At 51.0% G+C, this 25734-nt stretch overlaps 1 protein-coding gene across 1 annotated transcript in view; it reads right to left on the bottom strand.

The window, feature by feature from the left end:
- Nucleotides 1–25734, bottom strand: part of CLCN2 (chloride channel, voltage-sensitive 2) — a 156572-nt gene that overhangs the window by 95514 nt on the left and 35324 nt on the right. Inside the window, exon 2 of the mRNA XM_015426905.1 lies at nt 8705–8861. Coding sequence (XP_015282391.1) covers nt 8705–8861 — 157 coding nt within the window. The remainder of the gene's footprint in view (nt 1–8704; nt 8862–25734) is intronic.

Here is a 25734-nt window from a genome sequence, read left to right as displayed (position 1 = left end):
CCCGTTGTTGGCCCTGCAGAGGAACTAGTTTGCCACTGTGTGAGACAGGATGCTGGACTAGAGGGACCACTGGTCTGATCCAGCAGGGCTCTTCTGATGTTCTTATGAAGGCCTCGGCCTCTCCCCGCCCCTGGTTCAAAACAGTCCAGTGGCAGCTTTAAGACCAAGTTTTATTCAGGTACAAGCTCTCCCTCCTCTACAAGGACAGATTTGCATGTCCAGCCACTGTGCGCTATCTCAGGCTTGACCTTGTAGTCTCCAGCTGCACTTACTCGGCTGGGAACGCAAAGCGCGCAAACCATAACCATTGGCTTTTGCTCATTGCGGGGGGTATGTTTGATTTCACTATAAGTCAGAGGCCCTTATACTGAAGGCTATTCGGGGTCATTTCGTAGAAAAAGAGCTAGGGGGACTCATTAGCATAACTCATTAGCATATGCCACACCCCCTGACATCACCGGAAGTGTGTCCTCCCCACAGCCGGCGGCGACCTCCAGCGGGCACCAGCAGGGAGCTCCAGGCCCCGCCCTCCCGCACCTCACCCGGGGGGATGGTGTCCCCCCGCGTCCCCCCCCAAATGACCCCTGGCCTTACTTCTTTAAAAGCACATGGGTTAGTGTTGAGGAAGTGTCCGACTTGGTGTGGCGCGCATTGTTTGGAAGAATGCGTTCTAAAAAGAGAGGCCAGCAGGGAACATGAGCACCCACCGGGGCAGGGAGGAGGCGCAAGTTACGCCCACACAAAGTGCTTGCAAGCAATATAAATAGCTGCCTCTTTGTTGCACGGGAAGGGCGGGCCCACAAAGGCAGGAGATTATTTGCTGATCAGCCCCCTTCTTTGACACGCAAACAGCTGTAGGGACAAAGCGAGGGCACCCTCCCCGGCGCCGGAGTCCTCTGCCCGCACCGCCTGGGGCAAACGGCAGGGCCCACCCTACATGCGGGCTTTGTAAGGTGGGCTCGCGGCCCGCCACTCCACGGGCCCCATTGCTATCTTAGCCGCGGGCGGCTGACAGCTGGCCCCGAAGGGAAGCAGCAAGGGACGGAAGCCCACAGAGCTAAGAAAACATGTTGTCAAGTTAGAGCAAACACTCTTGGCCGCATCCCTCGACGTGGGGCTGCAACCCGAGTAGGCGGGAAGACGGACGCCACACCCGGGGCCAAGCAGGGACAGTGGAGCTCTCGGCCCAGTTCTGGCTCACAGGGCTGCCCCAGGGAGCTGGCGACATTTAGCGAGAGCATTTGCCTCGAGAACAATGCGAGCCCCAAGGTCTCCGCAGTTGCTAGGGGAACTATTTTAAGGCTCCGGGAACAGCCAGATCCTGTGGACAACAGGGGAGGGGGGACGTCTTCGGCCAGAGAACTGAGGCCCTCTGGATAACCCAGGGTTGGGATGATTTCAGAGGCGGCGGAAAGAGCTTTTCAGTCAGTGCCCATCCTCTCGTTTTAAAGAAAGAGAGAAAGGATGCCAGTGTAAAAGTAGACAGCCGTTTTTCGAACTCTCCTTTGCGCCTGTCTGATCCGAGTGTGCAAAAATGCAACGTATTCCTGGACAGTGTCACTTCTGAGCGCAGCATGAGGACATACTACTTCATTCAGAGAGTGATCAAAATGTGGCATTTGCTACCGGAGGATGTAGTGATGGCCACAAGAATAAACAGCTTTCAAAGGGGGTAAAGTTAGATTCATGGAGGATGTGTATTAATGGCTACCAGCCCTGGTGACTGAGGGGAACCTCCACATTCATAGGCACTAATCCTTTGAGTCCCAGAGCCAAGAGGCAACATCAGGGGAAGCCTCAGCCTCTCTGCCCTGTTTTGGGCCCTCCAGAGGAACTGGTTGGCCTCTGTGTGAGACAAGATGCTGGACTAGACGGACCACTGGTCTGATCCAGCAGGGCTCTTCTGATGTTCTTAGGAAGGCCTCGGCCTCTGTGCCCTGTTGTTGGCCCTCCAGAGGAACTGGTTGGCCTCTGTGTGAGTCAGGATGCTGGACTGGATGGACTATTGGTCTGATCCAGCAGGGCTCTTCTTATGTTCTTATGAGGGCCTCGGCCTCTCTACCCTGTTGTTGGCCCTCCAGAGGAACTGGTTGCCCACTGTGTGAGACAGGATGCTGGACTAGAGGGACCACTGGTCTGATCCAGCAGCACTCTTCTGATGTTCTTATGGCCTCGGCCTCTCTGCCCTGTTGTTGGACCTCCAGAGGAACTGGTTGGCCCCTGTGTGAATGAGACAGGATGCTGGACTGTCTAATCCCTTGTAAAGCTGTTTATTCCTGTGGTCATCACTACCTCCTCTGGCAGCAAATTCCACATTTTAATCACTCGATATAAAGTAGTATTTCCTTTTGTCCATCCAGAACCTACTACCCATCAGTTTCATTGGATGCCGTTGAGTTCTGGTATTTGGGAAGAGGGAGGGGAAAAAAATCTTGGTACACTCTCTCCACCCCGTGCATAATTTTATAAACTTCTATTGTGCCCCACCCCCCTTCGTCGTCTCTTTTCTAAACTGGAAAGTCCCGGCCTCTCCAGCGTTTCCTCAGAGGGAAGGTGCTGCAACCCCATCATCATCTTGGTTGCCCTCCTCTGTACTTTTTCCAGCTCTGCCATGTCCTTTTGTAGAGACGGGGGGGCCAGCACTGTACACAGTATTCTAAAGGAGGCCGCACCAGAGATCCATACAAGGGCATTACGACATGGGTCATTTTATTCTCAGTCTCTTTCCCAATAGTCACTAAAATAGATCAAGGTAGGCAGCCGTGTTGGTCTGAGGCAACAGTACAAAGTTAGAGTCCCGCTGCATCTTTAAGACCAACAAAGGGGTTTTTTTTATAAATCTTTTTATTGTTTTTGTTAATAGCATTACATACATCAAATACTTACTGATTCTAAGTTAATAAGGATAATTACATACAGTATAACATCTATTTATATTTATTTATTATTTATTTGTTTATTTATTGTTTATTTATTTATTATTTATTATTTACATTTCTATCCCGCCCTCCCCGAATACAATACAAAATATTAAAAATATGTCATAATTAAAACACATTTGGTGCTCCTATTCGCACCATACAGCACTAATGCCAGCCTTGCAGCTCCACTGCCGAGCCCCATGAGGGGCCCGGCGGTGGACCTGCAAGGCCGGCGGGAGTGCAAGGAAGCCCCGCGAAGGCCCTCCCTGGCCCCAGGCAGGCAGGGGTGGGGAGAGGCAGGGAGGAAGCAACTTACCATCCCGGCTGAATGAGGGCCGGAAGCGGGGCGGCCGGAAGCAGGGGGCGGGGCTTCGTCATGTGCCCCACCCCCCCGTACCTCACCCGGGGGAACTGCGATCCCCCGCGTTCCCCCCCAAAATGACCTCTGAATATAACCATTTATGATAAATCTGCTTAACAAGGAGAATATCCTTCATTACCATGTAGTCTAACACAGGAGCCCAAATCCTAACGAATTTGGTATATGTTGGCGTGTTACTGTTATTCGCTCTCATCAAAGAGTCCGTAATTTTTGCCATTATAAACGGATCCCAGACTTTCTCTTGCCACGCTGAAATTGTAGGGAGAGAGGGAGATTTCCAAGCCGCTGCTATCGTTAACCTAGCTGCAGCTACTAAGGTCGAAATAAGTTCCTTCCTGCCCCCTGTCTTCGAATCGTTCCAGAAGTTAAGCAAGACTACTTCCGGATTACATGGTAATGTCTGCCTGGTGACCTCATTTATCTGAGTTATCACGTTTCCCCAAAAGAGTTGTGTTCCTTGACAGCCCCACCAGCAATGATAGTATGTCCCTATCTGGCCGCACTGCTTCCAGCACACATTCCTTATTGACGGTTTTAATTTTATGTAGCTTTTATGGGGTAAGGTACCAACGAGCAGTCAATTTGAAGAATTGAAGACGAATATTATGTATGGAGGATTTGTTCGCCAGCAAAGCCCAGATGTCTGCCCAATCTGACTCTTGGAAGGTAAGGTTAAGCAGGGCTATTTTGGGGCAGGAACGCATAGGAACGGAGTTCCGGCTGGCTCCTGAATTGGCCACGCCCAGCAGGAACTCATTAGCATAATAGGCCACACCCAACAGCAGGAACTCATTAGGATTGGCTACATTAGGGGTGTGTGGTCTAACATGCGAAGGAGTCCCTGCTACAAAAAAAGCCCTGGGTTTTGACAACAAACAAGGTAAAGAGAATAATAAGCAAAAGGTGGGTGTGGCTGGATGACCACACTTCTGGTAACATGGGGGTGCAGCCTAATGGGCCAATGAGCTGTGCTGTCGGGGGTGTGGCCTAATATGCTAATGGGTTTCTGCTGTTGGGTGTGGCCTATTATGCTAATGAGTTCCTGCTGGGCTTTTTCTACAAAAAGAGGTTAAGGTCCTCTTCCCATCTATTTTGATATGCTAGTTTATTTACTCTCTCCTGGGGAAGAGTGCGTGCTCACAAAAGCTCATACCTTAAATAAAACTTTGTTGGTCTTAAAGGTGCCGCTGGACTCTAACTTCCCCCCCCAAGACAGAGTTTGCCTTTTTCACTGCTGGAACAGGCCAGGTTGACACTTTCACTGAGCTCTCCACTACAACCCCAAGATTTTTCCCCCTCGCAGTCTCAGCAAGTTCAGACCCCGTTAGCCTCGCAAGGTTGCTGTAGAGATGCAAAGGAGGATGGGTGAACCACGGAGGCCACCCTCAATTCAACAGAGGACCACGAAGGATAAACTGCCGAAGGAGGGGGGGGGGGGAGGAGAAGAGATTGGATGTATACCCTGCCCTTCACTACCCAAAGGTGTCTCAGAGCGGCTTACAGACTCATTTCCCTTCCCCTCCACACAACAGACACCCTGTGAGCAGGGTTCCCTCTAAGCAGAGTTAGTGTGAGCTAGCTCACAGTTTTTTAGCCTCCAGCTCACAGGTTTTTGGCTTAGCTAAGGAAGGAGGGCTCCAGAGCAAACTAATTTATGCAGTAGCCAAATCAGTCGCTCACAACTTTAATGCCAGTAGCTCACAAAGTAGAATTTTTGCTCACAAGACTCCACAGCTTAGAGGGAACATTGCCTGTGAGGTCAGTAGAGCCGAGGGAGCTCTGACAGAAACGGCTCTTTTTCAAGGACAGCTCTTATCAGAGCTACGGCTTGCCCAAGGTCATCCAGCAGGTACAAGTGGAGGAGTGGGGAATCAAACCCAGTTCTCCCAGATTAGAGTCCGCACACTTAACCACTACACCAAGCTGGGCACAAACCCAGGAAGAGGGGATTGGATGTATACCCTGCCCTTCAGTACCTGACAGCTCTGAAGTAACTTCCCCAAGGTCACCCAGCAGCTGCATGTGGAGGAGTGGGGAATCAAAGTCAGTTCTCCCAGATTAGAGTCTGCGCTCCTAACCACTACACCAAACTGGCTCTCCACACCAAGCTGGCTCTCCAGAATCTGAAAAATTCTCAGATATAAAAGAGAGCACACTCCTTCTTCCCCATGGCTTCCCTGGGGGAGCTGTAGACCAGGAGAGATTGCGAACAGCTCTCTGACCTTGCATGCTGGCTACCCAATAAAGAGCAGAGTGAAATTTTATCTCCAAAGCCTTTGCTTGCCCCGTGTATGCCAAGGATGCGGGCAGAGGCCCTGAGCTGGTCAGGCTGAGGTCATAAATACTTTGCCTATTGTTAGAGGTCGCTGGGAGTTCTCTGTCTCTCTCTATCCAGGAGACAAGAGATAGCCAGCCCGAGACACAGATACGCTGAGTGAGACACGAAGGAGAAAGAGAGGGAGAGGCCGGGAGAGGGTGTGTGTGTGGGGTGTGGCCTTCCAAAACAGTGCAAGAAAAAAACCAAGTTTGCATGGGCCACAACAACAGCCAAAACATGCACAACCATGGTGGCGTTAGAATCACTGCACATAAAGCACAGCACACGCAACGGTCTTGGGAAAAGTGGGTTTGGTTTGTGCAAAAACCTATGAGGAAAGGTTAAAGCGCTTAGGGCTCTTTAGCTTGGAGAAACGACGGCTGAGGGGTAACATGATCGAGGTTTATAAGATTATGCATGGGAAGGAGCAGGTAGAGAAAGAGGTACTTTTCTCCCTTTCTCACAAGACAAGAACTCGTGTGCACTCCATGAAATTGCTGAGCAGTCGGGTTAGAATGGATAAAAGGAAGTCCTTATTCACCCAAAGAGTGATGAACACCTGGAATTCACTGCCACAGGAAGTGGTGGCGGCTACAAGCATGGACGGCTTCAAGAGGGAATGGGATAAGCATATGGAGCAGAGGTCCATCAGTGGCTATTAGCCACAAGGTATAGATAGGGGCTCTCGGTCTGGGGCAAGGGATGCTCTGTATTCTTGGTGCTTGGGGGGGGGGGACAGTGGGAGGGCTTCTAGTGTTCTGGCCCAACTGGTGGACCTCCTGATGGCACTGGTATTTCTGGCCACTGTGTGACACAGAGTGTTGGACTGGATGGGCCATTGGCCTGATCCAACATGGCTTCTCTTATGTTTTTAAGAGCAGAAGTCCGTTGAGTGGCTATAAGCCACAAAGTATTGATGAAACCCTCTGTCTGGGGCAGTGACGCTCTCTATTCTTGGTGCTTGGGGGGGCAACATTGGGCGGGCTTCTGGAGTTCTGGCCCAACTGGTGGACCTCCTGAGGGCACCTGGGCTTTGGCCACTGTGTGACACAGAGTGTTGGACTGGATGGGCCACTGGCCTGATCCAACATGGCTTCTCTTATGTTCTTAAGAGTAGAAGTCAGTTGAGTGGCTATTAGCCACAAGGTATTGATGAAAAACTCTGTCTGGGGCAGTGATGCTGTCTATTCTTGGAGTTTGGGGGGCAACAGTGGGAGGGCTTCTAGTGTCCTGGCCCCACTGCTGGACCTCCTGATGGCACCTGGTATTTTTGGCCACTGTGTGACACAGAGTGTTGGACTGGATGGGCCATTGGCCTGATCCAACTTGGCTTCTCTTATGTTCTTAAGTGTAGAAGTCTGTTGAGTGGCTATTAGCCACAAGGTATTGATGAAGCACTCTGTCTGGGGCAGTGATGCTGTCTATTCTTGGTGTTTGGGGGGCAACAGTGGGAGGGCTTCTGGAGTTCTGGCCCAACTGGTGGACCTCCTGAGGGCACCTGGGCTTTGGCCACTGTGTGACACAGAGTGGTGGACTGGATGGGCCATTGGCCTGATCCAACATGGCTTCTCTTATGTTTTTAAGCGCAGAAGTCCGTTGAGTGGCTATAAGCCACAAGGTATTGATAAAACCCTGTCTGGGGCAGGGATGCTCTGTATTCTTGGTGCTTGGGGGGGCAACAGTGGGAGGGCTTCTGGAGTTCTGGCCCAACTGCTGGACCTCCTGAGGGCACCTGGGCTTTGGCCACTGTGTGACACAGACTGTTGTACTAGATGGACCATTGGCCTGATGTTCTTATGTTCTTTAGTTACAGGTGGATATATACCAGCTAATTATCAGCTGCTTAATGGGGTAAAAAAATGACAAGAAGCTAAGTTATATTAGATATATTATATAATTTTTAGACTCATGAATTATATCTTTTAACAGCCTTTTGTAGGACCAGCAACAAACATCACTTTAAACTTCAATGTAAACACAAAAGGAAACTTCTACCTTTAGAAGACTTTCAAGCAAGGAGAAGCGGGCGTACAATTCTAGAAACTCCCGGAGGGGTTGATTGTGTAAAAAGGATGTAAATTGACTGGTAGTTATTAGTTTGTAAAGTAAAGGTAAAGGTTCCCTTGCTCGAAAGCCAGTCGAGTCCGACTCTAGGGTTGCGGTGCTCATCTCCGTTTCAAAGACGAAGAGCCAGCGCTGTCCGAAGACGTTTCCGTGGTCATGTGGCCGGCATGACTAAACACCAAGGTGCATGGAACGCTGTTACCTTCCCACCGAAGTGGTACGAAGTGATACCTATTTATCTACTTGCAATTTCTTGCTTTCGAACTGCTAGGTTGGCAGGAGCTGGAACTAGAGACTAGATTGTACAAACTGATTATTATTGTTGATATTGCATGATGTAATGAATATCTACCTCTTTTAGAATATTATGAATAATACACGATGCACTTTATAAGATGGAACATATAGAACACTTTAGCTTATAAAAAAGGTTTTTGCAGTGTATATATTTGTTGTTCGTTGCGGTGGCTCAAGTGGTTAAGACGCTGTACTGCAGGCTGTGGAAGGTCAGTAGTTCAGCAGTTCAAGACCCGGGTGCCGCAAGACGGGGTGAGCTCCTGTCTCTAGTTCCAGCTCCTGCCAACCTAGCAGTTCGAAAGCAAGAAATTGCAAGTAGATAAATAGGTATCACTTCGGTGGGAAGGGAACAGCGTTCCGTGCGCCTTGGTGTTTAGTCATGCTGGCCACATGACCACGGAAACGTCTTCCGACAGCGCTGGCTCTTCGGCTTTGAAACGGAGATGAGCACCGCAACCTAGAGTCGGATTCGACTGGCTTTCGAGCAAGGGAACCTTTACCTTTACCTTTACCTTGACTCTTCTAACACTGCAGCTCGGGTTTCCACAGCTGCTTTCTTCGAGCATGACCCTGCATTGAGCCAGGGGTTAGACTAGATGTCCTCTATGGCCTCTTCCAGCTCTAGGATTCTATGATTCTATTCTATGACTAGACTGCACCAAACGGCATTGGGAGCCCAATCGTGTGCCCCCCCCCCCGGCAAACAAACAGCAAGCTCCTTACTTCGGCATCGCGCACACCGGCTCTGGTCGTACTCCAGCAGCTCTGACGGGCGCAGGTGCTCCTTCGGGGACCCTTTCCACCGCTCCTGCTGTCGCCGGATGCGGGCTGCTTCGTCTTTGGCAAAGGCTCCCAGGTCCTGCGTGTAGCGGCCATACATCTGCCGGGGGGAGAATAAGAAGTGAAGGGTCAAGGGCATGGCTGGACAGAGAAGAACATGGGAGAAGCCAATGTTGGATCAGGCCAGTGGCCCATCCAGTCCAACGCTTTTTCATTGCGACCTCAAAAGGACAAAGACTCAGGCAGAGCATCACTCCCCCAGACACAAGAACGTAAGAGAAGCCATGTTGGATCAGGCCAATGGCCCATCCAGTCCAACACTCTGTGTCACACAGTGGCCAAAAATATCAGGTGCCCTCAGGAGGTTTCCCAGCGGGGCCAGAACTCCGGAAGCCCTCCCACTGTTGCCCCCCAAGCACCAAGAACACAGGGCATCACTGCCCCAGACAGAGTGTTCCGTCTGTGCCTCGTGGCTGATAGCCACTCAGGGACCTCCGCTCCGTATATTTATCCATAAGAACATAAGAGAAGCCATGTCGGTTCAGGCCAATGGCCCATCCGGTCCAACACTCTGTATCACACAGTAGCCAAAACCCAGGTGCCTTCAGGAGGTCCACCAGCGGGGCCAGAACTCCAGAAGCCCTCCCACTGTTGCCCCCCAAGCACCAAGAACACAGGGCATCACTGCCCCAGACAGAGTGTTTCATCTATACCTTGTGGCTGATAGCCACTGATGGACCTCTGCTCCACATGTTTATCCAGTCCCCTCTTGAAGCCGTCCATGCCTGTAGCTGCCACCACTTCATGTGGCAGTGAATTCCACGGGTGAATGACGCTTTGGGTGAAGAAGTACTTCCTTTTATCAGCTCTAAACCTACTGCTCGTTAACTTCATTGAGTGCCCACAAGTTCTTGTATTGGGAGAAAGGGAGAAAAGAAATTCTTTCTCTGCCTTCTCTGTCCCATGCATGATTTGGCAAACCTCTATCATGTCACTCCTCAATCATCGTTTCTCCAAGTTAAAGAGCCCTAACCGCTTAACCTTTCTTCATAGTTAAAGTGTTCCATCCCCTTCATCATTTTAGAAGAGAAGAAGAAGAGATTGGATTCATACCCCGCCCTTCACAACCCAGAGGAGTCTCTGAGCGGCTTACAAACTCGTTCCCCTTCCCCTCCCCACAACAGACACCCTGTGAGGTAGGTGGGGCTGAGAGAGCTCTTGGCAGAAACTGCTCTTTTTTCAAGAACAGCTCTTATCAGAACTATGGCTTGCCCAAGGTAATCCAGCCAGGTGCAAGTGGAGGAGTGGGGAATCAAACCCGGCTCTCCCAGATTAGAGTCTGCGCACTTCACCACTACACCAAACGGGCAAAGTAGAATTCTTGCTCACAAGACTCCACAGCTTAGAGGGAGCACTGATACCTGGACATGAGATCCTTTGCAGCCATGTCAGGGCCAGCCTGCGACTCAACGGATGGGTCAAACATGGTCGACTTGACCACAGGTGGCCGCACACTGACAAATATTCTAGCGAGCCTGGAATGCCACTGTGTGAGCGGGAGTTTCCCTTCTTATCTCACGGTGGCGACACTGGTTAGCGAGAGAAAGGGATTTTCTTTTTTCAAGAACAGCTCTTATCAGAACTACGGCTTGCCCAAGGTCATCCAGCCAGGTGCAAGTGGAAGAGTGGGGAATCAAACCCGGTTCTCCCAGATGAGAGTCCGCACACTTAACGACACCAAACTGGCATTTTAGTTGCCCTTTTGTGCACCTCCAGTGCTCCCTCTAAACTGAGTTAGTGTGAGCTAGCTCACAGTTTTTTAGCCTCTGGCTCACACATTTTTGTCTTAGCGCAGAAAGGATGGCTCCAGAACAATTTTGCGTTTAGTTTCCAGCTGGGTATTTCTGATCCACACTTCACTGCTACTGAATAGCTGGAGCCCGCCACTCCACACCAGTGGAGTCAGAGACCGCAGCTCCCAGGAGGGGCTGAACAGGGCGCAGAGGCCAAGACCTTCCCCAGATAAGAACATAAGAGCTCTGCTGGATCAGACCAGTGAAGGTCCATCTAGTCCAGCCTCCTGTCTCACACAGTGGCCAAACTGGTTCCTCAGGATGGCCAACAACAGGGCAGAGAGGCCGAGGCCTTCCCCTGATGTTGCCACCTGGCTCGGGGATTCAGAGGATTAGTGCCTCTGAATGTGGAGGTTGCCCTGAGTCCCCATGGCTAGTGGCCACTGATACACTTCTCTTCCATGAATCTATCTAATCCCCTTGTAAAGCTGTTTATCCCTTTTTTTAAAAGTATTTTGTGTGCGTGCGTTGACTTCTGGTGACCCCTACTGGGGGCTTGAATATTTCAGAGAGGCGGCTTAGTATTGCCTGCCTCTGTGTCCTGGCCCTGGTATTCCGTGGAGGTCTCTCATCCAAGTACTTGCCAGGGTCAACCCTGCTTAGCTTCCAAGATCTGATGATATCGGGCCTGCCTGCGCTATCCAGGTCAGGGCGCAAAGCTGCTTATTTCTGTGGCCCTCACGACCTCCTCTGGCAACACATTCCACGTTTAATCAATTTCTGTGTAAAGTGGTATTTCCTTTCATTCGTCCTGAACCTACCGCCCATCAGCTTCATTTGATACCTTTGAGTTCTATTTTTTGGGGGGAGAGGGAGAAAACGTTCTCTTTGTCAACTCTCTCCACCCCATGCGTAATTTTGCAAACCTCTACCATACCCATACCCCATCACCTCTTTTCTAAACTGAAAAGTCCCAGACTCTTCAGCCTTTCCTAATAGGGAAGGTGCTCCATCCCGCTCATCGTCTTGGTGGCCCTCCTTGGTACTTTCCCCAGCTCTGCAATGTCCTTTTTGCAGGGGTCATTTCGTGGAAAAAGAGGTGCAGGAGCTCATTAGCATAACTCATTTGCATATGCCACACCCCCTGACATCACCGGAAATGTGTCAGAAGGCAACACCCACGGCTCAGACTCCACTGGACTGTTTTGGATTGCTAGCTATTGGGGGGGGGGGGACGTGCAGATCTGTCCTTGCAGAGGAGGGAGAGCTTGTACCTGAATAAAACCTGGTCTTAAAGGTGCCACTGGACTGTTTTAGATTGCTAGCTATTGGGGGGGGGGAGCGTGCAGATCTGTCCTCACAGAGGAGGGAGAGCTTGTACCTGAATAAAACTTGGTCTTAAAGGTGCCACTTGTCTGGTTGTGTGTCTTGGGCTTTGGGGGGGGGGGGAGCGTGCAGATCTGTCCTCACAAGAGGAGGGAGAGCTTGTACCTGAATAAAACTTGGTCTTAAAGGTGCCACTGGACTGTTTTGGACCAGGGGGGCTGGGTGGAGCTCTGCAGCTTACCTAGCTGCTTCTTGCTCTGACTGAGGGCTGCTGGGAGCAGGGGGTGGGGCTTGTTGCATGTGCCCACCCCCTGGGCTCTTTACTGCCGGAGCTCCGCTCCTGTGCGCTCCTGCAGGAAATGAGCCCTGCCTTTTTGAGATATGATGGCCAGAACTGTACACAGCAGTCCAAACGAATCTCCATAAGTCACCCGCAACTTGACGCCACTTTCTACTGCAAAGAACCCCGTCGGCGTGTTTCCCTTGCTCTTTCTGTAACTAAAAGGAGTAGGGGCTGCTCGATCTCCCAAAGAAAAACTGAAAAATCTGGCCCTGACCTGGATATCCCAGGCAAGTCCGACCTCGTCAGATCTCAGAAGCCAAACAAGGTCAACTCTCGCAAGTCCTTGGATGGGAGACCTTCTGGGAATACCAGCAGTCGGGAGGCGGGGGCAGGCTTTATTCCGCCACCTCTCTGAATATCCTCCAGGGTCCTAGTAGGAGTCAGTCACTGGAGGTCACCATGACTTCCAGGTGCACGCACACTCACAAACACACATGAAAAATACAGCCCCCCCAAAAAACAACCTGAAAAATTCAGACAAAGGTGGCAGAACGTCTCTGGGAGGGCCAGACCTCTCCTAAATGCAGCCCTGCCTTTCTCCCTGGGGAGGCACAGAGTCCCCCCCCATCCTTTCCTTAACCTGCCTTCCTGGAAACCGCTCAATCCTTTCAGGCTGGGTCGCGGCGAAGGGAACCCAGAGCTCACAACACAGAGGCCCCGGCCCCGGCCGAGACGTTCCAGTTCGGACAATGCCAGGCAGATAAGGAGGCCGCGATCAATAGCCATTGTTCCCCTTGTGCTATGTTTCTCCCAGCACTGACGCCGGAAACGGGGTGGTGCGCCCGGCTGGGCCTGGCTGGCACTGGTGAGCGGCACCGCCCCGCCGGACTGACATCACCGACGGACGTATGGCCCAGAGCGACACAGCCGGGTCAGGCTGGGCCGGACGGAGAACAGGCGCGGTGTGGCAGCACGGAGTATGAAACCGGATGTCCCCAGGTCAAATCTCACGTCTGTCACCAACTCATTAGGCCAGTTACATCCAGCCTGCGCCGATCCCTTGGCTGCGCCGCTGTGCTGACGTACCTTGCGTTTATGTAATGTATTGAGTCAAAACATTTGCTAGCCGCCTTTGCCCCTAAGCAGGGTTGGCCCTGGTTCATATCTGGATGGGAGACCTCCAAGAAAGTCCAGGGTTGCTACGGCAAACTACCTCTGAACGTCTCTTGCCTTGAAAACCTGACCGGGTTGCCAGACGTCAGCTGTGATCTGACAGCAAAAACAAACAATGCCTCTGAGCCAGTTTGGTGTCGTGGTTAAGTGCACGGACTCTAATCTGGGAGAACCGGGTTTGATTTCCCACCCCTCCACATGCAGCTGCTGGTGCGACCTTGGGTCAGTTACAAGTTATTGCAGAGCTGTTCTCTCAAGAGTAGTTCTCCAAAGAGCTTTCTTAGCCCCACCTGCTTCACAGGGTGTCTGTTGTGGGGAGGGAAAGAGAAAGGAGAATGTCGACCGCTCTGAGACTCCGAGTGAAGGGCAGGGTATAAATCCAGTATCTTCTTCTCCCCTATCAAGGGGACCAAGCACTATGCAGAGGGGAACAAGGAACTGCTTCTCCTCTCAGTCAGGGCATTCTGGGAAACAGAAATGCATCCCACAATGCACTGCATTTCCTGAAGCCAAGCCGTATTTGGTGCCTGACATAAATGCTGTTGGGCCTGGAAGGGAGGATGGGGACCAGATGCAAGTTGTCTCCACGCTGGGAAGTTTTTGAGAAGGGGTCCCTTTCCGATATGTGCCGCTTACAGTCTGGGATGCTAGAGTCCAAGAGGACTGTACCACATCGTCTATGCTGAACTTTTGACTGCCGTGCTTCGATTCTGCTCTTCCCCCAAGGAGCTTTTGGCCAGGGTATGCAGTTCTCTCTTCCTCATGTTATCCTCACAACAACCTTGTAAGGTTGGCTAAGAAAGAAAACGGGTGACCAGTCCCATGACCTTGAGGGCTGCGTGGCTCTCCCAGGTTCCAGCCTGACACGCTGCCCCTCCAAACAGCCTGCAGCCTTGCTCTTAGACGATGATTCTTCCATTTTACTACATTTATTTCTGCAAAATATGTATTAGCCGGGGAAAGAGAAGGCTTAGAGGGGACACAATTGCAGTCTTCAAGTATCTGAAGGGCTGTCGTGTAGAAGACGGAGTGGATCTATTCTCTCTTGCTCCGGATTGCAAGACTAGATCGAATGGGTGGAAATGACAAGGGAGTCAATACCGGCTAAATATCAGGAGAAAAACTTCCTAACTGTAAGAGTGGTTGAGCAGTGGAACAGACTGCCTCGGGAGGCGGTGGATGCTCCTTCGCTGGACGTTTTCAAGCGGAGGCTGGACGATCATCTTCCGGGTATGTTGTAGGTATGTAGGGCTATCTTTCAGCTACGCTCCTGCAGAGTGCAGGGGGTTGGACTAGATGACCTGCAAGGTCCCTTCCAACCCTAACATTCTATGATTCTATGATTTAGCTGCCTTTCTTCCTTATGGAGTTCCAGGTGGCTCACAACATTAATAAAGTACAAAATTACGAAAAAAGGCAAAATTATTTTATTTATTTAAAATATTTAGGCCGACTTCAGTCCTAAAGGTAGTCCTTTGAAGGCTGTCATCTCACCACCACCCCCGCCACTGGCGGGAGATGGGGGATTAAGTTGCCATCTCCAGGTTGGGAGAATCCTGGAGATTTGGGGATGACGCCGGGGGAGGACCGGGACCTACGCGGGATATAATGCCCTAAAGTCCACCCTGCAAATCATCCAGTTCCTCCAGGGGAACTGATCTCTGTCGTCTGGAGACGTGCTGTGATTGCGGGGGATCTCCAGGCCTCACCTGGAGGCTGGCGCCCCAAAGTCCTTCTGTTGCTGTCTCCCACAGGGAGGAAAGGGATCTACTAGAATAATAAAAGGGTTGATACCAGGGGTCGTTTCGTAGAAAAAGAGCTAGGGGAACTCATTAGCATAACTCATTAGCATATGCCACACCCCCTGACATCAGGGGCCTGGCGGTAGACCTTCAAGGCCAGCGGGAGTGCGAGGAAGCCCCGCCAAGGCCCTCCCTGGCCCCAGGCAGGCAAGGGTGGGGAGAGGCAGGGAGGAAGCAACTCACCCTCCCTCTTCTCCTGCCTCCTCCTGGCTGAATGAGGACCGGAAGCGAGGCGGCCGGAAGCAGGGGGCGGGGCTTCATCATGTGCCCCGCCCCCTGCACCTCACCCGGGGGAACTGCATTCCCCCGCGTTCCCCCCCGAAATGACCTCTGGTTGATACGATAAAAGGGATCTGCTAGAATGACAAAAGGGTTGGGACACTTTCCCTATGAAGGAGGGTTAAAGTGCTTGGGGCTCTTTAGCTTGGAGAAACGACGACTGAGGGGTGACATGATCGAGGTTTATAAGATGATGCCTGGGATAGAGCAGGCAGAGAAAGAAGTCCTTTTCTCCCTTTCTCACAAGCAGGGCTATTTTGGGGCAGGAACGCACAGGAACGGAGTTCCGGCTGGCTCCCAAGTTGGCCACGCCCAGCAGGAACTCATTAGCATAATAGGCCACACCCAACAGCAGGAACTCATTAGGATTGGCTACATTAGGGGTGTGTGGCCTAACATGCAAAGGAGTTCCTGCTACAGAAAAAGGCCCTGGGTTTTGACAACAAACAAGGTAAACAGAATAACAAGCAACAGGTGGGTGTAGCTGGATGACCATACTTCTGGTAACATGGGGGTGCGGCCTAATGTGCTAATGAGCTGTGCTGTCAGGGGTGTGGCCCAATATGCTAATGAGTTCCTGCTGTTGGGTGTGGCCTATTATGCTAATGAGTTCCTGCTGGGTTTTTTCTACAAAAAGAGCCCTGCTCACAAGACAAGAACTTGTGGGCACTCCATGAGTCGGGACACCTGCAAACTAAACAACGCTTCCTTGAGACCAATTTCTACTAAATTCATGGAAAAATGGGAACCCATCCTAGATTTCCTTACCAGAGAAGAATTTATACCCACCTCTTGGTCTCGGTATCACAAATGACTGTAAAAGCTGACTCACCCTATAGGCTACTTTTGAATATTCAAACACTAAACTTATGAGGTGAGATACCTACGTGATTTTGTCACGATAACTCTCCATATAAAATGGAACACTGAAAAGTTAAGTACTTGCATACCCTCATTATTAATACAATGTTATTACGAATACCATACTTATTACGCAGAAGATGAATTTAGGGGACACCCCCCTTTCTGTAACTGCACTGAATTTACAATATGTATGTTGTTATACTATTTCAGCATAATGTACTATATTTAATTTTATTTCATACTGTAATTTGATTGTACTTTGTGAAAACACAGAATAAACTATTATTTTTTTTAAAAAGCAGGAATAAAAAAGAAATTTGCCACTGCAAAAAAAGAAGAACAGATAAAAGGAAGTCCTTCTTCACCCAAAGAGTGATTCACACATGGAATTCACTGCCACAGGAGGGGGTGGGGACTACAAGCATGTACGGCTTCAAGAGGGAATTAGATAAGCATATGGAGCAGAGGTCCATTGGTGGCTATTAGCCACAATGTATAGATAGGAGCTCTTGGTCTGGGGCAGGTGATGCTCTGTATTCTTGGTGCTTGGGGGGGCAACAATGGGAGGGCTTCTAGAGTCCTGGCCCCACTGGTGGACCTCCTGATGGCACCTGGTATTTGTGACCACTGTATGACAGAGTTTTGGACTGGATGGGCCATTGGCCTGATCCAGCATTGGCTTCTCTTATGTTCTTATGTACGCCTGGGCATGCATCTTTTTATTCAGTGGTTCTAACTATGAGAGACTGTCAATCTTTAATTATGTGGCTGAATCTTGGAACGGCTCTGGGGACAGAGGATCTCTTCTCAGTCGGGGGCTGGACTGGATAGCCTCCAGGTGTCCCTGCCCGGGCTCAGGACCCTCCATCGGGAGCCTGCAAACAGGAAAGAAGCACTGCAGGGTCAGTGGCTGCATTCTTCCTGCCCTTTCAGGCCCTGCCAAGGATTTCACTGCCTGGCCTCGGTCCCTTGCTCCCCATGCCCCAGAATATCAAACAGTCAGGGAACTTGATGGCAGGAGGGGAGGGGGAGAGAAGGAAGAAATAACCGGAGGTTTAATGGAAATAACCGGAGGTATAATGGAGAAGGGACGTCCTGCATAAAGGAAAAGCCAAAAAATCTGATGACTTTGACAGCAGCGGGATCACTGCAACCTTTACACAGGAGAAGACACAAAGGCCAGGGAGGTTTGTTCCCAGAGGCCTCTATCCTTCAGCAGAAAGTGCAAAACTAATGTTCAGGAGGGCCATTTTAAGAACATAAGGGAAGCCATGTTGAATCAGGCCAACGGCCCATCCAGTCCAACACTCTGGGTGCTTTCAGACGGGGCGTTTCAGCTGGCATAAGCTACACCGATTCCAACCGATTCCAACGCGATCACACTCACCTCCTGTCTGCGGAGCCCATCGCTGTATGCCCATTCACACAGAGCAGGCGTCAGCGTGTTTTTTTTTTTTTAACTCATTTTGTGCATGCTCATAGGCAGCCATCCACAGAATGGCAATCTTCGCACATGCGCAAAACACCCTGTCTGGAAAAGCATGCCCTGAACAGTTAGGGACAGAAGGCAGATGTTCTACGTGTGAACGCCGGTAAGTACACCGATTCCAACCGACACCTATATCGTTGTAAATGCCCCATCTGAACGCACCCTCTGTGTCACACAGTGGCCAAAACCCAGGTGCCCTCAGGAGGTCCACCAGCGGGGCCAGAACTCCAGAAACCCTCCCACTGTTGCCCCCCAAGCACCAAGAATACAGAGCATCCCTGCCCCAGACATAGTGTTCCATACCTTGTGACCAATAGCCACTGATGGACCTCTGCTCCATATAAGAATGTAAGAGAAGCCATCTTGGATTAGGCCAACGGCCCATCCAGTCCAACACTCTGTGTCACACAGTGGCTAAAACCCAGGTGCCCTCAGGAGGTCCACCAGCGGGGCCAGAACTCCAGAAGTCCTCCCACTGTTGCCCCCCCCAAGCACCAAGAATACAGAGCGTCGCTGCCCGAGACAGAGTGTTCCACTTATATCTTGTGGCTAATAGCCACGCATGGACCTCTGCTCCGAATGTTCATACAATCCCCTCTTGAAGCTGTCTATGCTTGTATAAAGAGATTAGAACTGTTGTACAACAGAACGGCTCAGAAGGTCAGTTTTACAAAGAAACAGGATTCCGTTCCATTGCAACGCTTATTGTATCACCTTGCTTCTACGGCATTCACTTTTGCCTTTGTAACTAGAGTTGACAACCTGCAGGTGGGGTCTGGAGACCCTCCAGAATTACAACCAATACTACAAAAAGCGTGGATTATATGGCATTATACCCCCACCCGAACTCCCTCCCCTGCCCAAACCCCGCCTTCCCCGGGCTCCACCCCCCAAATCCCCAGGAATCTCCCAAGCAGGAATTGGCAACTCTACTTCTTGCTGGACAGGGTGGGAAACAGGCCAGAGAGCGGTCAAGGAAGCTGGAAAGTGGAAGCGCAGTTCGTGGTGCAGGTGGGCACCCGCCCCCCACCCACTTTGAGCTCTGGCAAACAGCTTTCTGCAGGATTTTGGCACTTTTCAAAAACCCGCGACCCCCTATTTGACTAGAGAACAACAGAGAGTTCAAAGCAAAAGGTATGTCCACCTTGGGAAGTGAAACCTCTCTCCAAAGGCTCCCCATTAGAATTGTTATAGGGAGAAGCAGAAAAGAGCGAGAGTCCAGTCGCACCTTAGGTAAAGGTAAAGGTTCCCTTGCTCGAAAGCCAGTCGAGTCCGACTCGAAGGTTACGGTGCTCATCTCCGTTTCAAAGCCGAAGAGCCAGCGCTGTCCGAAGATGTTTCCGTGGTCGTGTGGCCGGCATGACTAAACACCGAGGCGCACGGAACGCTGTTACCTTCCCACTGAAGTGGTCCCTATTTATCTACTTGCAATTTCTTGCTTTCAAATTGCTAGGTTGGCAGGAGCTGGAACTAGAGATGGGAGCTCACTCCGTCATGTGGCAAACTCGGGTCGTGAACAGCTGAACTACCGACCTTCCACAGCCTGCAGTTCAGTGTCTTAACCACTTGAGCCACCGCACCTTAAAGACTAACAAAATTTGTGATGGGGTGTGAGCTTTTGCGAGTCACTGCTCACTTCTACTGTTACAGGATTTATTTTTTTCAAAATTCACTGCTTTAGATATAGCCACTGATCCGTCTTGTTATCTTTTTCTCTTTCAAAAGAGAAATTTCTCTTTCGTTTCTCTTTGATTTCTCTTTGGGTCTTTCCCCCCCATTCCACCTCTGTGTCTCCTTTTGCAATTTCAGCACAGACATTTTGATGCAATAATTCAGAGCAAAAGGTGTCCGTTATCAGACACTGTTAAATAAACAAAATATTGCAAGAATGCTAGTGTTTTAAACATGTTTTTATTTTAAGTTAAAAAAAAACCCTTTTGTTTTCTTGTCTTTTATAAAGTTTATATCTCCGCTACCTAGCATTAGTTTATGACACACGTGGCCCGGCCCAGCAAGGTCCCATTTATGTCAGATCCGGCCCACATAACAAATGAATTCGACATCCCTGGTTTAAAGGATCATGCTGATATGTGTGTAGAAGGAATGCATTTTGTCTTCCTCCCGAGAAGGAGTGTTTGAGAATGTGAGCGAAATTCCTTTGATTTGGGGAATGTCTCAATCCAGCTGACATCTGGCGCCAAGATACGTGACAGTCGGACTTCCCTGGGGGGGAAGTCCCCCTCCTTTGTCAGGAAAGCGTGATGCTGGTACCCACCTTTTCAGGTCTGAATTTGTGTGCTGTGCAGGAACAATCCTGCCTGAAGGCCAAATGGAAAGGCCCAGTAGAGGAGGGAAGCCCAAAGAGCGATTAACACATGGAATTCACTGCCACAGGAAGTGCTGGCGGCTAAAAGCATGGACGGCTTCAAGAGGGAATTAGATAAGCATATGGAGCAGAGGTCCATCAGTGGCTATTAGCCACAAGGTATAGATAGGGGCTCCAGGGCAAGTGATGCTCTGTCTTCTTGGTGCTTGGGGGGGGGGGTCAAAAGTGGGAGGGCTTCTAATGTCCTGGCCCCACTGGTGGACCTCCTGATGGCACTGGTATTTCTGGCCACTGTGTGACACAGGGTGTTGGACTGGATGGGCCTTTGGCCTCTTATGTTCTTATGTTCCCCCCCCCCACTTCCACCCTTGCTTGCCTGTCCCCGAGCTATGATTATTCAGCTGCTTTCTCCCTCTAAGTTCCAGACTCTCTGCTGTTTGTTTTTCAGTGATTTCTTGCTGGAAAGCGTCTTTTTTTCCCCCTGCAAAGAAACATGGACGCTGTGTCCAAACTCCTCCTGAGAACTCGGTCGGAGCGCCCAGCTTTTGGAAGGGTGAGCAGGGTTGTTGGAAACATTTGGGGCGGCCGTCGAAAGAAATTCAAAGAGAGGAGGGGCAGGAAGGGAAGATCGACAAAGATGTAGAATTTCACTCTGTGGATGCTCAGAGACAGGCCCCGTCTTCCCAGACGTTCCTAACCCCCATTAGGGTACCACTCTGTGGTTGTTGTTGTTCAGGCGCACAGTCGAGTCCGACTCTTCGCGACCCCATGGACCAGATCCCGCCAGGCCTTCCTCTCTTCCGCCGTCCTCTGAAGTTTGCTCAGTTTCATGTTCATTGCATCTATGACACTGTCTAACCATCTCATCCTTTGCCGTCCCCGTCTTCTTTGACTTTCAGTCTTTCCCAGCATCAGGGTCTTCTCCAGTGAGTGCTCCCTTCTCATTTGGTGGTCAAAATATTTGAGCTTCAGTTTCATTATCTGGCTTTCCAGGGAACAGGTCAGGGTTGATTTCTTTTAGGATTGACTGATTTGATCTTCTTGCAGTCCAAGGGACTCTCAAGAGTCTTCTCCAGCACCATTATTCAAAAGAATCTATTCTTCGGCGCTCGGACCTATCCAGCTACTACCTGGAGGTTGGCAACACTATGTCACACTGAATTCAGCAGGTTTCAGGACTTCCTTCTGTGCTGTTGCAATCTTGAGTATGCTGTTCAGGTGTGCATCTGTAAAGCCGCAAAACTACATTGATGCAGCAGCAGCAGAACTGGAAGCAGAAGACAGCCAGTTCCACTGTGGGCCTGATGGAAGCCCTCCGGGGGTCTAATCTGGCCCCCAGACCGCATGTTTGACACCCCTGCTTTAAACTGATCCATTTTGGTTGCTTTGCGTAGACATATACCCTCCACAATACACCCAGAGGATAACATTTCTGTTCTAGTCTAGAACTTCCAAACTTGTTTCTGCTGTACGATGTGGAATCCCATAGGACATGGACCTTGATCCCCTTCAACACAGCAATTCTCGCATTCTGACAATTGTTTGTTCTTTACATTTTGAGGTTCCCCGCTCCGCAAAAAAACACACCTCAACACAGTGACGAGTCAGTCATTATCTTGCAAGTGGGAGGCCAACATCAAACGATAGTGGTTTGGATTCACCAGAAGATTTCCCTATGCACTAGCTTGCACTAGTGCACTACTTGCACTAGTGCAAGCAGAAGTATTTGTGTATGGGGGAAATTACATTTGCCTCTTGGGTCCGGTTAATCGTAGGGAATCCCAAACAAGTTAAACATAGGGAATCCCAAATTTCTTTTCCGCTCATGTAAGGAATTGTCCATGCCATTTCTGGGCACTACAAGATATAGGGGGGAAATTTCCTAGGCATGGGAATTTCGCCCAAATGCAACCACACGAAGTCCATTTATGTTTCTGCTTGCGCATCACTGGATCCAAGACAAACACGAATTCTCAAGAGTAAATGCATTTTACTGACAATGCAGGTGTTGCACAACCCAACACACACACACACACACCCCGGGTGCCAGCAATTCTTGTATAGCCTGTGGCGGTGACCCCGCTGAAATGCCATCAGTTTCACGGTGATTGAAACTGCCTGTGTGCCGGACTGTTATCTGTGCATCTCGTGCTATCTGTCTGCTCACGTACCTTCCCGGCTCCTCTCTACACCTGCCTGGGGGAAATTCCCAAGGTGGAGAAAACAGAGAGTGGTCTCTTTGGACTCGAATAGCAGAGGATGCTGGGGACCCCACCGAAGTCCATCTCTCTGCTTGGGCCAGATTGAAATGAGAAACACCGAATGTCTATGAGGGAAGGTTGAAGGAGCTGGGTATGTCTAGCCTGGAGAGGTGATACGATAACCATCTTCAAGTACTTGAAGGGCTCTCATGTAGAGGATGGTGCGGAGTTGTTTTCTGTTGCCCCAGAAGGTCAGACCACAACCAACGGGTTGAAAACGGGCTAAACATAGGGAAGAACTTCCTGACAGAGCTGTTCCTTGGGGGAACGGGCTTCCTTGGGAGGTGGTGGGCTCTCCTCCTTTGGAGCAGGGGCTAGATGGCCATCTGACAGCAATGCAGATTCTGTGAACTCAGGCAGATCACAAGAGGGAGGGCAGGAAGGGTTGCCTCAATGCTTTGTTCTTGTGGCCATTTTTTACACGCCCAGGGAAATGCTGGTCGCCACTTTGGGGTCAGGAAGCCATTTTTCTCCAGGCCAGTTTGCCCGGGGGATCCTGGAGGTTTTTGGTCATCTTCTGGGCATGGAGCAGGGGTCACCGGGGGTGTGGAGGGGGAGGTATTTATGAATGTCCTGCATTGGGCAGGGGGTTGGACTAGATGACCCTGGAAGTCCCTTCCAACTCTATTATTCTATGATTCTGTTCCATGATTCTGTGACCCTGGAAGGCTACGAGAGAGGCTGTGGCTTAGTGGTACAGTATCATATAATAGTAGACCATTCAGATGTATAACTAGTGAGACTGGTTATAATAATCATAAAAAACTTGCCAGTTGTTTTCGAATTCCGCTTTCGGTCTTCGGTTAATGCAGTTTGTCAGTTTTGCCATAGCTGCGTATTGTTGCATCTTTTCTCTCCAATTCTCAAGAGCTTGGCAACCCCCAATGTCCCACTTAGCCAGCAACCATGTTGTTGCTGCACCCACCACACCATGTCAGAATCCCAAATGTGCCCGCAGGCTCAAAAAGAAGCCCCAACCCCTCTTTACAGCTCTCCAGGGTCTCAGGCGGAGGTCTTTCCCATCACCTCCCCCTGGTCCCTTTTAACTGGAGATGCCGGGGACTGAACCTGGGACCTCCTGCATGCCAGGCAGAGGCTCTTCCACTGAGCCACGGCCCCTCTTTACAGCTCTCCAGGGTCTCAGGCGGAGGTCTTTCCCATCACCTCCTGCCTGGTCCTTTTAACTGGAGATGCCGGGGATTGAACCTGGGACCTTCTGCATGCCAGGCAGAGGCTCTTCCACTGAGCCACGGCCCCTCTTTACAGCTCTCCAGGGTCTCAGGCTGAGGTCTTTCCCATCACCTCCTGCCTGGTCCTTTTAACTGGAGATGCCGGGGATTGAACCTGGGACCTTCTGCATGCCAGGCAGAGGCTCTTCCACTGAGCCACGGCCCCTCTTTACAGCTCTCCAGGGTCTCAGGCTGAGGTCTTTCCCATCACCTCCTGCCTGGTCCTTTTAACTGGAGATGCCGGGGACTGAATCTGGGACCTCCTGCATGCCAGGCAGAGACTCTTCCACTGAGCCACGGCACCTCTTTACAGCTCTCCAGGGTCTCAGGCTGAGGTCTTTCCCATCAACTCCTGCCTGGTCCTTTTAACTGGAGATGCCGGGGATTGAACCTGGGACCTCCTGCATGCCAGGCAGAGGCTCTTCCACTGAGCCACAGCCCCTCTTTACAGCTCTCCAGGGTCTCAGGCTGAGGTCTTTCCCATCAACTCCTGCCTGGTCCTTTTAACGGGAGATGCCGGGGACTGAACCTGGGACCTCCTGCATGCCAGGCAGAGGCTCTTCCACTGAGCCACAGCCCCTCTTTACAGCTCTCCAGGGTCTCAGGCTGAGGTCTTTCCCATCAACTCCTGCCTGGTCCTTTTAACGGGAGATGCCGGGGACTGAACCTGGGACCTCCTGCATGCCAGGCAGAGGCTCTTCCACTGAGCCACAGCCCCTCTTTACAGCTCTCCAGGGTCTCAGGCCGAGGTCTTTCCCATCACCTCCTGCCTGGTCCTTTTCACTGGAGATGCCGGGGACTGAACCTGGGACCTCCTGCATGCCAGGCAGAGGCTCTTCCACTGAGCCACAGCCCCTCTTTACAGCTCTCCAGGGTCTCAGGCGGAGGTCTCTCACGTCACCTCCTCCCCGATCCTCCTAACTAGAGATGCCGGGGACTGAACCTGGGACCTTCCGAATGGCAAGCAGATGTTTCGCCACTGATCCATGGCCCCTTCCCTTGGCTAAATTAAACCGAAGTCCCCCCGGGCACCCTTAAAACTTACAAAAATGCATGGCAGCAGAAGGTATGAGTCAGAGCCGGCTTTGTCAGATGCGAACGAGCGCTGACTCACGGACCCTTCGACCGGAATCAATTTTGTTAGCCTCGAAGGGGCCGCTGGAGTGCTGTTTCATTTGGATGCAACATACTGACCCAGCTCCCTGTCTGGAACTCTTCCCCGCTGTCGCTTTGGTAGGCAGACTGGAAAAGCGAGGGGGGGGGGGCTGTGCAACGAAAAACGGGCAGCTCTCTCAGCAGGTCTGCCCTGCTGGAACACACCCACGAGAATCCGCCCAAGGCCTCGTCTTATCCCACGGGAGTGTTGCACTGTTCCCCCTAAGCTGAGTTGGTGTGAGCTAGCCCACAGTTTTTTAGCCTCCGGCTCACACACGTTTGTCTTCTCTCAGGAAGGGATGGCTCCAGAGCAAACTAATGTAGGTAGCAGCCAAATCGCTCGCACACAACTCTGTTAGTAGCTCACAAAGTAGAATTTTTGCTCGCAAGACTCCACAGCTTAGAGGGAACATTAACCCAACAGAAAACGGCGCACCGATTAACAGCGCAATCCAAAGACGGGGGCCTTGCAAGCCGCCACATTTTTACACGTTCCTGTGGCAAGAGAGACATCTGCAGACCCCGTTCAACATTTTTGGAATGCCATTCCTTGGGAGAGGGTCAAAAGCGTGAGCGCCAGCAAGGTTTTCAGCGACTGCCTGAGCACAGAATCCGGCATTTCGCAAAGTTTCGGTATCAGGGGCAGTGGATTTCTCACACGCATTCTCCACTTGTCAAAAAGAATAATGGGAACACATATTCACTACAGCCCTGACCTGGGGAGCCCAGGCAGGCCTGATCGGCCCTGGTGAGCACTTGGATGGGAGACCACCAAGGAAGTCCAGGGTTGCTACGCAGAGGCAGGTAATGGACAACCACCTGTGTTCATCTCCTTCCCTGACCTGGACGACCTAGGCTAGCCTGCTTTTGTCAGATCTCGGAAGCTAAGCAAGGTCGGCTCTGGTCAGTACTTGGATGGGAGACCACCAAGGAACTCCAGGGTTGCTACGCAGAGGCAGGCAATGGACAACCACCTGTGTTCCTCTCTTTCCC

Source organism: Gekko japonicus, unplaced genomic scaffold (assembly GCF_001447785.1).
Source record: "Gekko japonicus isolate JY-2015 unplaced genomic scaffold, Gekko_japonicus_V1.1 scaffold238, whole genome shotgun sequence".
NCBI classification, from domain to species: Eukaryota; Metazoa; Chordata; class Lepidosauria; order Squamata; family Gekkonidae; genus Gekko; species Gekko japonicus.
This window is presented reverse-complemented; position numbering and strand designations above follow the sequence as displayed.